We start from the raw sequence: 12863 nt of genomic DNA, 5'->3' as shown, positions 1-12863 counted from the left end.
TCTAAGAGTAAAAGCAAGAAAGTAACAACAGTTGCAATAGACAAGATTTATTCAGTTCACAAAGCAGTCTTTTCTATAAGAGAAGCCTGCAAATCTATAAACAGATGGATTCTTGACTCTGAAGCTGGATTCCATACAATCTCATATACAGATCTAGTTCAAATGGACTCAAAGAGCCATGCAACACAACTGCTTATGGCAAATGGTTCAAAATCAGTCACTAGAGAATTTGGCACAGCTAGTATCCAAACCAACAATGGTGAATTGAGTATTGGGAAGGTTAGAATCATGCCTGACCTTCAGATTAACCTCATAAGCTTTGAGAAGCTTATACAAGACAGCTTTACAGTGAAACAGCTTTATGTCAACAGAGAACATGTCTTTCTACTAGAATCAGAAGATAAAATACAGAGCTTTGAAGCCATACTTAATAAAGATGATATTCTAGTTCTGCAAACATCTAGAATATACAATTTACTGGTATATGTGTTTCCAGTATCTACAAAACTTCTAGAGCCCTGCTATATAACAGCAACTCTAGAGAATAAAGATAATAATGACACACTTTTAGCACCAAATCATCTGGCAAAGAAGCCAGAAATCAAGGAAAATACAATGGCCAATTGGCACAAACACTGGAGGCATCTCAATGCTCACAATATAGCTATTTTAGCTAGAGATCCAAGAATGGCAATGTGAATAAAGAGAGTAAAGAAGCTAGAGTTCTGTAAAACCTGTACTAAAGTTAAGCAAGCTTGCAATTCATTTGAATCTAGAATATGCTCTACAAAGTCTGGAGCTAAAATTTTTATTGATATTGTAGATGGTAGCTGTACTTTATCTACAGACTCTGATTCTTCAAGCTACAGCAGAGCAAAGTATTTCCTACTTATAATGAATGATGCCACACAATACAGGTGAATCTATCTCCTGAAGGAGCAGGTAGAAGCTTTAGAAACTCTGAAGAACTGAATTAATATAATTAAAGCATTCACTAAATGAAAGATTAGCACTATACTGTCTGATGAAGCTTCTGAATTGACAAGTCAACAACTGACTGAATTCTACAGGAGCAAGAGTATATAACAGAAGATTACATGCCTATATACATCTTAACAAGATGGAACAAGCAAACAAGAAATATGACTTCTTTGCAAGCACACAAGAAGCATACTTATAGACTCAGAACTTCTCAATAAGTTATGGAGTGAAGCTCTTGCCACAGTCTTTATAATAGTGAATCTATTGTCTATCTCAGTGTCTCTATACAGATGCAAGAACATGAAGCTGTTGACACTCTTTAAAGTCTGAATGAGTCACTAACCCCATTACAGATAAGTCTATAAGTGGAGATATAACATCTACATGAAGATTTTGAATGAATTCTTGAAGCTTCAATCTAGATTCAAGAAGATCAAATTTGTAGAATATTGTGGCATGCACACCTACAGGCTTTGGGACCCAGAAACAAACAGTATAATGATCTTGTGAGATATTATATTTGATGAGAAATTGGATCAAATCCCTATAAATTTACTAACTAAAGCTGAATATGTTGAACTCCTGAAGGAGTACAATTATATAGATCCATTAAACAGCTGGCAACACAAGCTACTAGCTTATCTTGTGAAGGAGAAGCCAGAAATTTTGAAGAAGCTTATGAATGGTAAATTAGAGGCTCTAGAGCTCATGTATCTGGGCAAAGAGCAAGAAATTCTTACAGATACTACAGAGAAAGAAGAAGTGAATGGAGCTGAGCTTCCAGTGCTCAGCACACATACAGACATATTAAAATCTATTACTGAAGTTAAATGCTCTGAAGAGTGACTTTATTGAAAGAAGACTCTAGATATTGAAGCCTTCAAACTACAAGAGAAAGATATCTGAATTCTAGTTGAGAAGAAACCTGAAATGCAGATTCTTTCTGACAAATAAGTATTTGATAGAAAGCTCAACAATACAGGTAGCATAGTATAATTCAAAGCCTATTAGATTGTACATGAATTTGAACAACAAGAAGATGTTCACTACAAGAAGATCTATACAGCAGTTGTCAGTAAATTGTAAGGATTCGCCCGCGAACCCCTTACATGGATGAACAACACCCGTGAGGGCCCAGGGCCTGGGCTCGTGAGCTGTTGGGAGTACATGTGTCCTCGCGAGGCACTAAGTCACATGCTCGCGAGCACACATAAAAGGCTGCCACTGTGTGAACCCCTTGTTGGGAGCCAGTGGCAATCTTGTCTACAAGTCATACATAGCTGCCAATACCAGACCTTTTACCTCGTGTACTCTTTTCTACGTACAATTCCTCCTATAGATTCATTGTCACGCCGATCCACACGTACGATCCTCACATAAATCTATAATAAGAGTCTTCTTTGCTATCTTAACAGTCAAGAACTAGAAGATCAGAGTTTTTGACTTTGTGACAGTCTTTCTAAATAGCACTCTTCCAGAGAATAAATATATATACATTCAACTATCCACTGGATTCAAGCATAGGTGGAGTAATCTAGTAAAGCTCTTACACCAGGAACTCTACAGATTAAAGCAAGCTGCTAGACTCTGATATCAAGCAGTTACTGATTATCTGAAATCTCTAGAATTCCAGATCTCTCCATACAATACAGGCCTACTCTACCACAAGAGAAAGCAAATCTATCTAACTCTACATGTCAATAACTGCTGTATAATGGGACCTAATAAAGCTAAAACAGAATGACTTATTAAGAAGCTTCAGAAATACTTCAAGATCAAGAAGATTACAGAACAGAGCTGTTATCTAGATATGTGAGTTCAAAAGCAGTCAAATAAAGATTTTTTTGTGAACCAGAAATAGTATATTAAGAATCTACTAATTAAATATGAAATGGAAGACTGCAAATCTTTCAAAATGCTAATAAAGAAAGAAATAAGTATTGAATTTGTGCCAGATCAGACTTTCAAAAATGAAGTTGACAAGCAGGCTATGCTTATGAATTACAGGAAAGACCTGGACTCTCTACAGTTTCTAGTTATGTGTACAAGGCTGGATATTGCATTTGCAGTCAATTATCTGGCAAGATTTAACAGCAGGCCTAATAGGAAGAGCTGGGCAGCATTCAAGCAGATTCTACACTATCTCAAGAACACAAAATTAAAAGAAATAGTCTTCAAAAGAGATATGGATTCTGAAGACTTGAAACTGGCAGCCAGTTTGAATTCTGACTGGGCTGGAGCCAGCCCTGCATACAAATCCACCAGCAGTTATATTATTATCATGAACAAAGCTCCAATATTGTGGAGATCACAGTGCCAGATGTCTGTCTTGAAATCAATGACTAAAGTAGAGTATTTGATAGCTAGTAAAGTTGCTTGTAAACTGGTTTGAATTAATGACCTGTTAATAGATGCTGAAGTAATTAGTAAAGACTCAGCAAGACTAAGAAGCTCAAAATTAAGTGTTGACAACAAGAGAGCTGTTGACTTAGCTAAAGCTGAAGCTATAACACAAAGAGCATGCTATATTGAGATTTGGCACTATATGCTAAGAGACTGGATGCAAAAGAATGAAATCTTAATCAAGCATATTGGAAGCAATACAAATAAAGCTGACAGACTCATGAAGACTCTTGCAATGAATCCTTACACTTAATTTGTGAGCACAATAGAGGTGACAGATTAATACAGGATAATATAGAGATTTATCAGTGAAGCCAGCAAAAATACTGTATCATGACAAATGGAGCTAAGCCTAAAGAAGGAATAAATCTAGATTTTGTAATTAATTTTCATTATGGATTTGAGAGATTTGGAAGCTTTGGATCTTTGTGGCTCTTGCTCACTGCTGGAGCTTGTTGCATGGGGGGGTGTTAGGTAATCCAACTAGCACCTCGCTCACGTGACCCACATAGATTAGCCGAGATTCCCCTTTAGGTAGCTTAGCGGATGACAAGCATACGAGTCCTCCATCAAGGTCACCGCCTTCGGGATATTGATGTTCCAGATATTTAGTTCTGCCTTCCAGACTGCCTAGCAAAATGGCTGGACGTCAGAGCTCCAAGAAAGCTGGAGGAACGCCAATCCTCCAAGGGTCATCCTCAAGATTCCAGCGCAGTCTCTGCTCAACTTAGGGATCGCTGGAGCAACTGGTAAGAGCAACTGGTTTCTTTAAGGAGACCACCTCCTTTGCTGTTAATTCTTGTGCTTGGTGTTTTTGTAAACATTATCTTACTTGCTTGTCCCTTGTCGCAAAGCTACAACCTCCAGAAGAACTGGTTTCCGATCCCCTCTATCTAGGTCATCGCCAATTCACAGGTAGAGGCAAGGTAGAAAATTTATTCGTCCCTGCCAATTTGTCTTTGATGCGTTGCAACCTATTTCTTGCCACTGACTTGAACTCTCAGGAAAACGAAAACATGGAGGCCAATGAGCCCAATCCTCTGTCGCAGCCGCCCACAAACGCTTCTAATGCGCCCCCTCCCCCTCCAAACCCGCCAAGCATCGAATCTGCCTATAAGCAAAAATGCATTGATTTAAAGAAACGCCTCCAGGAAATCGAATCTCACAACGAGGCACTGCGCGCCAGGAATGAACGGGGTCACCGATACCTGCAGAAGATGCGGCTCGAGTCCTGCATCCTTCTTGAACGCCTTGGCCTTCTTACTGGAATGACAGATGAGAATGGGCCTGGCCCTGAGATTCGCGCTCGCGCGCTGGCTCTTATGAACCAAGCTACCTCTCTACTTGATGATCACGAGGAGGGCTCTGCAGACCGCCCGTCAGGCCCAAGGCGCGTTCCTGATGAAGAGGATTACTTGGATGATGAAAGTGTTGGAAGCGCAGAAGACAGGCCTCCTACCGTATGTCAACATACTCGTAATTTCCATCGTATTCGGTGGATTTTAACTGATATTCTTACTTGTGCTAGCCTGAGGAACGGCCCGTTCGTACCAAGAGGAATCGCAAGACTGAAGACCATGCTAAGAGTCATGGAGCGGGGGACAACAATGCCGACTCTGTTAGCTCTTCCCTTCCCACCCTTATGCCTGCCCCTGTTCCACACACCCCTGCGACTGGATATAACCAGCCTGGACTTTCGTCTCAAAACCCCTTTACACCTATTGCTCCCAACTCGGTTGCTTCAACGCCCTTAGACGTGCATCGCTCGGCTGGAGTAGCCACATCACCTATCCAGTCAGCTTCTGATTCGCGCAATCAGCATATGGGCAACAGTTTTACTCCAGTTGCATCGGCCCAGGAGCAGCAGCATCGCTATGTCTCCGCATTTGAGGACTTCACTAATCGAAACAGAGACAAAATAGCTAGTGTCCTTTACCGCTCTCGCAGATCCCAACTCTCCGACGAAGATATTGACCGCGCCGTCATCGAACACTGGGAGGATTTGGATCCCGAAGAGAAACGTGAATACGGCGACCGTCTCGGCAAGAGAGGTGCCATTTGATGGCTCGTCAACTCTATAACCTGTTCTTCAAATGGATCGATTCTTTCAAGCCAGTCTCCGTGTCGTCACGTTGCTGTCCCGTTACCTTTTATATAAACTCCTGTTTGTTATTTCCTCCTAACCTTTATTCTCACTAACATGGCGTTTCGGGATCGGGGTTCGGTCGCATGGAATAGATCGATGGCGGAATGGATTTTAAATGTTTGGGCATTGATATGAACGTTTTACGAATGGGATCGTGCTGTACTTCTATCATGGGACCACTTTTTTGTCCGGCCTCTGTGTCGAGTTATTCGTGTTTAGGAATACTTTTGTAATAATTTCGCTTCGCTTCCGAACGGAGCTCCGTTATTCTGGAATCCTTTTGCTTACATGCTAACCTTTGATGCGTTGGCGGTTTTCAGTGCGGCTCTAACGTAAATGGTGTTCCCAACCAAGTTTCATAATCAACGGTTGTTTCGAATTCAAGACTCGGCTTCCTCCGAGATGAACGTTTCAAGGAGGTTCCCGGTCAAGAACCTCAATGCATACGTAGCTAAACCCCATAAACGCATTATTATCGCAGATCAATATCAAACTCTGCACGAATGCCGCTAATACTTGAGTTGTTAAATGCATGATTCAAGTAGGATATTCTGACACAATCCTCCGTAGGTTGGAAAATAGCAAGAGTTATGTCGAACACGGTTGCGATCTGGGAATTGTCCCCATTTCATCCTTTCAGGAATCTGGCAAGCCGGAGTGCGTAAAAACAATTCCAGAAGAGGCGCTCAGATAACTGCAACGGTATACAAATGCAGGTTAAAAAAAAAAAAAAAAAAAAAAAAAAAAAAAGGGAAAAACTAGCATATACGAACTGACATGTTATCAGGTCTTAATGTGGGACTGGAGCTTGGAGCTGCTTCATGGGATATCATCATATATCATCCGTGAAACCCACGTTTCAAGAATTGCTCAGGACCCTAGTCAATTCCAGCATAGAGATCCACGACAATATTTATCGCAGCGATCAGGATCTCCGCTGCAATTAAAATAATAACTATATCCCAAAGATTTTTTCCCCGGTTAGCAAGAACTTCTCATTGAGAAATGTTTTTACGAGACTTACCAATCCACTCCAAATACTCGCCGTGCCGATGACTCAACTGATCCTTCAAAACAGCCAACAAGTCGGCGATAACCTCCAACCTCTCAGTCAAGAGCCCGACCCGTGGATCCATCTCCAAATAACTCCTGACCGCCTGGTAAATCGGATCCAGCTGCGGTTCCGCCCACATCAATTCCGGACTGTCGAGAACCGACCCCTGGAGGTGGATATTTATGCGCAAAATGAACAGCTCTCCGATCTGCATGTTTATCTGTCGGCGTGTGAGGTTGACACTACCGGTCTCCGCGATCTGGGCGGGGAGCGGAGATGTTGCAGCGATGGTCTCGGACACAAGGTCCTCAAAAAGAGAAGTCTTAACAGATTGAGAAAGGGCATGGGAAATGGCGAGCTTGGTCATGTAGCTCCGCGGGTCACGGAGAGATATGAAATCATTATATATACGGGCTTGATAGTCGCGTGTATAATAAAAATTGAAGTTCTCGACCTGGGTGTCTTCGGCGCTGAGGACGGAGTCTGCAAATTTCGATACTTCGTTCAGAAAACGGGTTTCCTGGGAGGGGGTCATCCCCCATATCACGACCGTGCCGTAATCGAAGAGAAAAACTTCAGGAGTGTGAATTGTGGTGTCCAGGTCCGGGATCTCGTGGTCTAAGGAATCGGAGGAGATAACTTGAGAGGCAGAGTGCTGGTCCTCGGAAATTTGAGATTGTTGGGTGCGGCCATTGGTATTCGTGTCGGCGTGTTCCATGTTAAGGAGGTGTTCCCGTTGTTCTTCCCTGTGGCCTTCGACTTCGAGTTCGCTATCGGAAAATCGGCGTTGGGTCCGGTCTGTGGATAAAAGTGGTGACTGTTGTATTGTTTCCTGCATGCTAGATTGCTCTTGGAGGTATTTCATTTTCGCTTCATGATCATAGTTATAAGGGGAATAGACGCATTCGTCAAAAAGTTTTGGATTCGCTCCTCTGGTGCTGGCCCGCGATTTGAAAAACCTCATCACGCTATCAAGTCTGTAGGCGTTCGCCGTGCAGTACGCTGTAACTCGCGGCAGACGATCGCGATCTGCCTTGCCCAATCTTGCTGCATCCCTTCTTGCGGTGGGTTCCTTTATTCGCTTGATCTGGGAATATACATCTCTGGGGACTGCGTCATCGATCCATTCGTCCTCCTCTCCGGTAACTGGATTCGGTAAAAGCTTTAATTTCTGCGTGTTTTTCGTCGTCCGCTGAGGACCAATCTTAGGGGTTGGGCTCAGTGCAACAGTCGGGGGTGGTCCCTGGCTGTGTCTCCGGCGAAGTTTGCTATTTAATGCTGCGAGGACTGGCTGGCCGGAACCCCCTTGTATCGATGGAGTTGCAGAGTGCAATGGTCTCAATCGTTGGGCCCGAGCCGACGTGTTTGTCGATGCACTTGCTTTGGGGCTTGGGCCGAAGGTTACTGTTCTGCCGGGTCGCAGTTCTCCCTCTGGCGTCCGTGGCGCATGTCGGAGTAAAGGAGAGGATTCAGAAGGTATGGAGGCCATAGTGGCTGGAGTATAAAAGCCAATTGCATAGATACAATGCGGTACTCCAGAGATTGGATTAGGTCTCACGGGAAACAGTCGCTACGCAGCGAACAGTGCAAGATGTTCGGCACTCAGATGTCATCACAGCATCACTTCGCTCGACCGAATCCAAACGGCGCTAAAAGTGCTCCACACAAGCTTAAGCTTTCTTGGGACGCACGTGTTGGCCGTGTAACACTACGCTAGTCCGCAATAGGGTTGGTAAACTGTGTTGGTCTGATGACTAAACCATGTCCCTTGTCCATGGCTTGTTGCCCGTAGCCGCGGGCTGTTGGGAGGCCGGACGAAAAGCAATATTTCCTCTGATTTAAACACACAAGCAGGTGTACTGAGTACGGAGTACGTGATTACTACTATACAGCCCATGCTCTATACAAGCGCTTGAAACTTCCTCGGCAATAGAAGACGGCGGTCGGTCATGCAGCTGAGGTTTGAAACCTGCGACCATTTCCATTGAAGGCTATTGTTTGACGGGTCGCTGGGGGATATACTTCTTTAAACACTGATCTCAAATGACGTGGAGAACTCGCAGCAATTCTAGAAATTCGAATCCCAGTCGCTATGCTATATTAAACCTCTCCAATGTTCTCAGAACAAAGTCAATGACACGGTGCGGTTGCGACAGGAATGGTGAGTGGCCCGAATCTAGCGTCTCCTGAATTTCTATTCCCGCTGCATCAGCTAAATATTGCTGCACGGCTAGCGGAACGGCTCTGTCATGCTTGCAGAGAAGATAGGCGGAAGGAATTGTGCGATACGCTTCGTGGGTGAGTGGAGTCAAAAAGGTGCTATTAATATCAGCGTGAGCGGAAACTCGCGCAGGTGGAATCCGGGTCATATTTCTTACCCATCTGAATGTGCCTTTAGCTGCTTCGAGGAACTTTCTGCGAGAGAAGGCTCAACATCATGGTAAAAGGCCTCGATCGGATTTTTAACGGTGCTCGTGCCGTCCTACCACAAAATGCATCAGGCTTAGCATGCACCACACACATACCGACAATAGTCGAAGTAGGAGTAGATGAAACATACCTCATGATTCTTTAGGCGCAGTACGGGTTTAATTTGGGGCACGTCTCCTGGGTCTGAGGACGATCTCCCCTCCGTTGGCAAAAGACAAGCTATATATAGCAGCGCAACGACTCCAGTTTGCCTCCCGGATTCCGTTCGCTCTTTCTTCCCCAGGCCTTTCATTGCTTCTGTGCCTGGAACTGCGCTGTACGAGTGCATTACAATAACAACATCGCGATTGTCTTTGTCGAGAATCTTCTTGACGTGCGAGCGAACCGCCGCTACGTCGGCAGACATATCGGGGAGGCCGGGGGAAATTCCCACGCTAGGAAGCTGAATGGGCCAGGTATCATAATTATGCTTCTGGAAAATGGGGTTAAGTAGGTCAAACGCTGCTGGAGTGTGCCAGGCGCCGGGGACCATAACAATGACCGGATTTTTCGTGCGTATCATTTGATCCATGCCACTTTGCGTCACTGGACCCGAGGTGGTGCCGTGAGACATAATGACTTGATATTGAAGTTTCGAGAAGAGAGAAGGAGAAATAAAATTTATCGGACTAATTAATTGACTGGCCGATCGTTGCAAATAAGAAACTTGGAAGTACACATTGGACAGGGAGAGCGTATTTTGTCTTTTTATATCTTCTTTGGCTAAAAACTCTCCGGCGCGCGCGGCACCCAGAGGCCATGAGGCCGCGAAGCCAACAAAAAATAAGACACTATGGCACTTAGCTTGTCAGGGCTGAGGATCCGACGAAGCCGCTTGCGCCTTCAAGGAATGTAACAGTAAGCAAAGTGCAGCCCCATAACAGAGCAGCCAGAAGCTTTGAGGATTTGAAATTCAACGATCTTCATGCCGTGACAAGGCGATCATCGCCGGCTGCAATCGATCCAGCAACCGTAGCCAAAGAAGTATATCACGGTGACTTGCATAAGATGACTCGTCTCCTATGTATTCCACGCCATTCACTGATTGTTAAAGTTCGAGAGTTTATCCTCCAGCTGGATATTTGAAGTTGGGAGCTGAACAGACCCCTGCTGATAATCCGAGGGAGATTGGCCTGGGCGGTCCGAGTTACTCAAGCTGATCGATTAACGAAACTCAAACAAACACATTAAACCGGTCAATTTGAACATTTCATAGTTCGTTGGTCAGTCCATCGCGAACCTTCATCCAGCACACATAAACGCTGTGTACGGAGTAAATCAGACAAGAACAGCCTTGCATCGATACCTGACGCTGCGGCAGCTCCGGCTGATAGCCCTTCAAAGACACCCCTGCCGCCCCAGATTTGACCTAGGAACGGCTTCACCAGCGAGGCTCGTCTTTATTTACCTGTTGGTTAGCTCCACTCCCAAAGATGTGGCGAAGCAAATCCTGGGAAATGCCCTCCGCATATGTACGATGAACTGATGGGATACGGTTCCAGCAAGGAGAACGGGCCAGTGCAAACTTGGAGGATAACTTAGTTAACCCAACCCTGCACTGATCGTCACCGAGTCGCAAGCACTTTCCTCGAAATTATGACAGTTAAAGCAAGGGTAGCTATGTATACATTTCCCTTATGGATATATTCTATAATTTGCACCGACGGAGGAAGAAGACGCGCGCACTTCACTCCTCCTAGCACTGGCGTGAGCCGGGCAACTTTGGCACCATGTCGGTAACACGAGCCTCAGGCAGAGGGGGCTCGACTAACCAGGCGAGACTTTACCTGCCTGCCGCATCCCATCGATATTTATTGAGTTAGAAATGCCGTAGGTCAGCTCCCCATAGGACTCAGCTGAGTCCGCAATTTCCTACAGGTGCTAACCTGTGAATGTGAGAAACGTTCTTGGCCATGATACGGTGCCTTGATTCAAGAACCAAAATCCCCAGGACGATCACAAGCTACTTTGGGTATAATCAATTTGCATATTTTTGAAGGCTTCAAATTTCACCTTCAAATTCGTAGCTTGCATTTTGCGCTTGTCACATCATCAGCATGTAATCCCCGCCGAGTAACCGATTTGATGGATATATTTTGCACTTGCGTCCATACACACATCAGGAGGAACCGCGCCCAGAAACGTCATCTTAATTTTCTTTTCTCTTCCTGTTCTTTCTTTGGAAAGAAAGATTAAACTGGATGGATATCAAATGTATGTACGATAGGTAAATTAACAATGTAACGTTTACCAAAAATCAAAATATAAAATGCCTTGCGTATTCTCATTTCCTCAGGAAACCAGATGGCCCCCCTGTGGTCCTTCTTAGGCCACCATGAACAGCAGATACCCCTCTCCTATTGCCTGCCATCCAGCTCTCCCTAATAGTCCGGCCCTTTTTCGATGCCTTGGGAGGTAGACTGTTATGCAAATCGGTTTTACCGCCGGCTGCACTGTGGGAGTCTTCAAGAACGCGGATTGACATTGCTCCTAGCCTGACGTCTTTTGGCTTCTTCTCCACTGTGTCTAAAAAGCGAAGCTTGTTGCCTGATGGTTTCAACGCCATAGACGGCTTTTCAACGTCCCTTGGCGGGGTCGGTGGGCGGACAGGTGGTTCGGCGAGTAAGATTTCATCAGGAAGGAATTTAGGGAGGGAGGTTGGAAGAAAAGACGAGGACTGTGCTTTGACTTCAGAACCCTGGAGCGTTGCCGAGCTCTCTGAAAGAATCTCTTCTTGTTTTGAAGCCGGTAACGGTTTGCTTGGAGTTGCAAATTCTACCGGGGCGGGTTTAAATTTCGCTTGGAGTTTAAGACGCTTCTCATGCTCTCGTCGTTTTTCTTTTTTCATTTGTTCTTGTCTGTAAACACGAAGTTTAGCATGAATAATATGGAGAAAACGTAGAGCTGGCTCATACCTTTGTTTGGCTTCTTCTTTTCTTCGTTCCGCCTCTCTCAGTTCCTGTAACTGCTTTGTATTGCTAACAGCCTCGGGGGCCTCATCATCATCACTCATTTCCTCTTCTTGCTGCTGGGATTCGGCCTCATTTTCCTTTATATCATCTTCTTGTACACCGTTAAGCTCTAGTTGCGGTTCTTCGCTATCAAAACGGAGATGGGCAGTTTTCGTTTTCGAGACGGTGCCAGGAAAGGGCTCGTCAGGCTTCACGGATGCCCTAGGTGTAGCAACTGAAGATTCTCGGGTTCCCGGTCGACTCTCTGATCTTATCTCAACCGCTTCGAGCACTTGATAACGTCGCTTGGGCACTCCGTTAGGCTGTGGAGTATTGGATTGGGATTTAGTACCGTCTGCTCTCTGGCCTCTCCGGCGTTTTGGTGTAGGCTCCTGGGCTGCTTCTGTCGTCAACAAGTTTTTTTTTCTCTTTCCATTGGCAGCTGGGGAGCTGTTCCTTGACGAGAAGTCCTCGGACTGCGAAAGAATGGACCTTCGTGTGGCTACGGGCATTGTCTGTGGGTCTGTATTCTCCGCGCCCCTGCTTGAGTTGCTTTGCCTATGAGATGAATCCGAACTCGAAAATAGGCCTCGCGCAGCTGTAACTATATGAGAAAACATAAGGAAAAAGAACCAACGAGAAAACCTATCTCCACATGCACACAACTGGTTGTTTAGTCTCAGGATGGTCCACTTTACCGCCTGTTTTTGACAGAGAAAAATACCATATCGGGATTTTGTTGGTCCGAAAAACCTTTACATTCCTGAAGGTCCACAGTAACCTAAATTAGATTTATTCACATCACCACACTTACAGAGCTTCTACCCTGTACTCTGTATGGAGTTTGGAGGTCTGGGAA

At 44.8% G+C, this 12863-nt stretch overlaps 4 protein-coding genes across 4 annotated transcripts; 1 reads left to right on the top strand and 3 right to left on the bottom strand.

Annotated features, from left to right (window-relative positions):
* The first annotated feature begins 4059 nt into the window (after nucleotides 1-4059).
* Nucleotides 4060-5693, top strand: CIMG_05395 (uncharacterized protein). The gene is made up of 4 exons (XM_001245953.2): nucleotides 4060-4310; nucleotides 4389-4844; nucleotides 4913-5002; nucleotides 5296-5693. Exons 2-4 carry the CDS (start codon nucleotides 4401-4403, stop codon nucleotides 5308-5310), a joined length of 549 nt encoding a protein of 182 aa, XP_001245954.2. The 5' UTR covers nucleotides 4060-4310; nucleotides 4389-4400; the 3' UTR covers nucleotides 5311-5693.
* A 668-nt stretch (nucleotides 5694-6361) lies between these two features.
* CIMG_05394 (Sad1-interacting factor 2) lies at nucleotides 6362-8073 on the bottom strand (the record flags this gene model as incomplete). Its single annotated transcript, XM_001245952.2, has 2 exons — nucleotides 6362-6485; nucleotides 6555-8073. The coding sequence occupies 2 exons, from the start codon at nucleotides 8071-8073 to the stop codon at nucleotides 6409-6411; spliced, it is 1596 nt and encodes a 531-aa protein (XP_001245953.2). The 3' UTR covers nucleotides 6362-6408.
* Nucleotides 8074-8450: 377 nt separating this feature from the next.
* CIMG_05393 (uncharacterized protein) lies at nucleotides 8451-9693 on the bottom strand. The gene is made up of 3 exons (XM_001245951.2): nucleotides 9145-9693; nucleotides 8963-9066; nucleotides 8451-8903 (listed from the first exon to the last, which is right to left on the bottom strand). Exons 1-3 carry the CDS (start codon nucleotides 9625-9627, stop codon nucleotides 8675-8677), a joined length of 816 nt encoding a protein of 271 aa, XP_001245952.1. The 5' UTR covers nucleotides 9628-9693; the 3' UTR covers nucleotides 8451-8674.
* Nucleotides 9694-10627: 934 nt separating this feature from the next.
* Nucleotides 10628-12664, bottom strand: CIMG_05392 (uncharacterized protein). The gene is made up of 2 exons (XM_001245950.2): nucleotides 11969-12664; nucleotides 10628-11911 (listed from the first exon to the last, which is right to left on the bottom strand). The coding sequence occupies exons 1-2, from the start codon at nucleotides 12514-12516 to the stop codon at nucleotides 11338-11340; spliced, it is 1122 nt and encodes a 373-aa protein (XP_001245951.2). The 5' UTR covers nucleotides 12517-12664; the 3' UTR covers nucleotides 10628-11337.
* Nucleotides 12665-12863: the final 199 nt, after the last annotated feature.

Source organism: Coccidioides immitis (genome assembly GCF_000149335.2).
Source record: "Coccidioides immitis RS genomic scaffold supercont3.4, whole genome shotgun sequence".
Lineage (NCBI taxonomy): Eukaryota > Fungi > Ascomycota > Eurotiomycetes > Onygenales > Onygenaceae > Coccidioides > Coccidioides immitis.
The sequence above is the reverse complement of the archived record's forward strand: the minus strand, read 5'-3'. Positions and strand labels throughout refer to the sequence as shown.

Coding starts and splice junctions, on each gene's coding strand:
- CIMG_05392 (XM_001245950.2), bottom strand. CDS start 12,516: ATGCCCGTAGCCACACGAAGGTCCATTCTTTCGCAGTCCGAGGACTTC. Junction 11,912..11,968: donor AAAGAAGAAGCCAAACAAAG/GTATGAGCCAGC, acceptor TCGTGTTTACAG/ACAAGAACAAATGAAAAAAG.
- CIMG_05393 (XM_001245951.2), bottom strand. CDS start 9,627: ATGTCTCACGGCACCACCTCGGGTCCAGTGACGCAAAGTGGCATGGAT. Junction 9,067..9,144: donor TGCGCCTAAAGAATCATGAG/GTATGTTTCATC, acceptor ATTTTGTGGTAG/GACGGCACGAGCACCGTTAA. Junction 8,904..8,962: donor CTAAAGGCACATTCAGATGG/GTAAGAAATATG, acceptor TGATATTAATAG/CACCTTTTTGACTCCACTCA.
- CIMG_05395 (XM_001245953.2), top strand. CDS start 4,401: ATGGAGGCCAATGAGCCCAATCCTCTGTCGCAGCCGCCCACAAACGCT. Junction 4,845..4,912: donor CAGAAGACAGGCCTCCTACC/GTATGTCAACAT, acceptor TACTTGTGCTAG/CCTGAGGAACGGCCCGTTCG.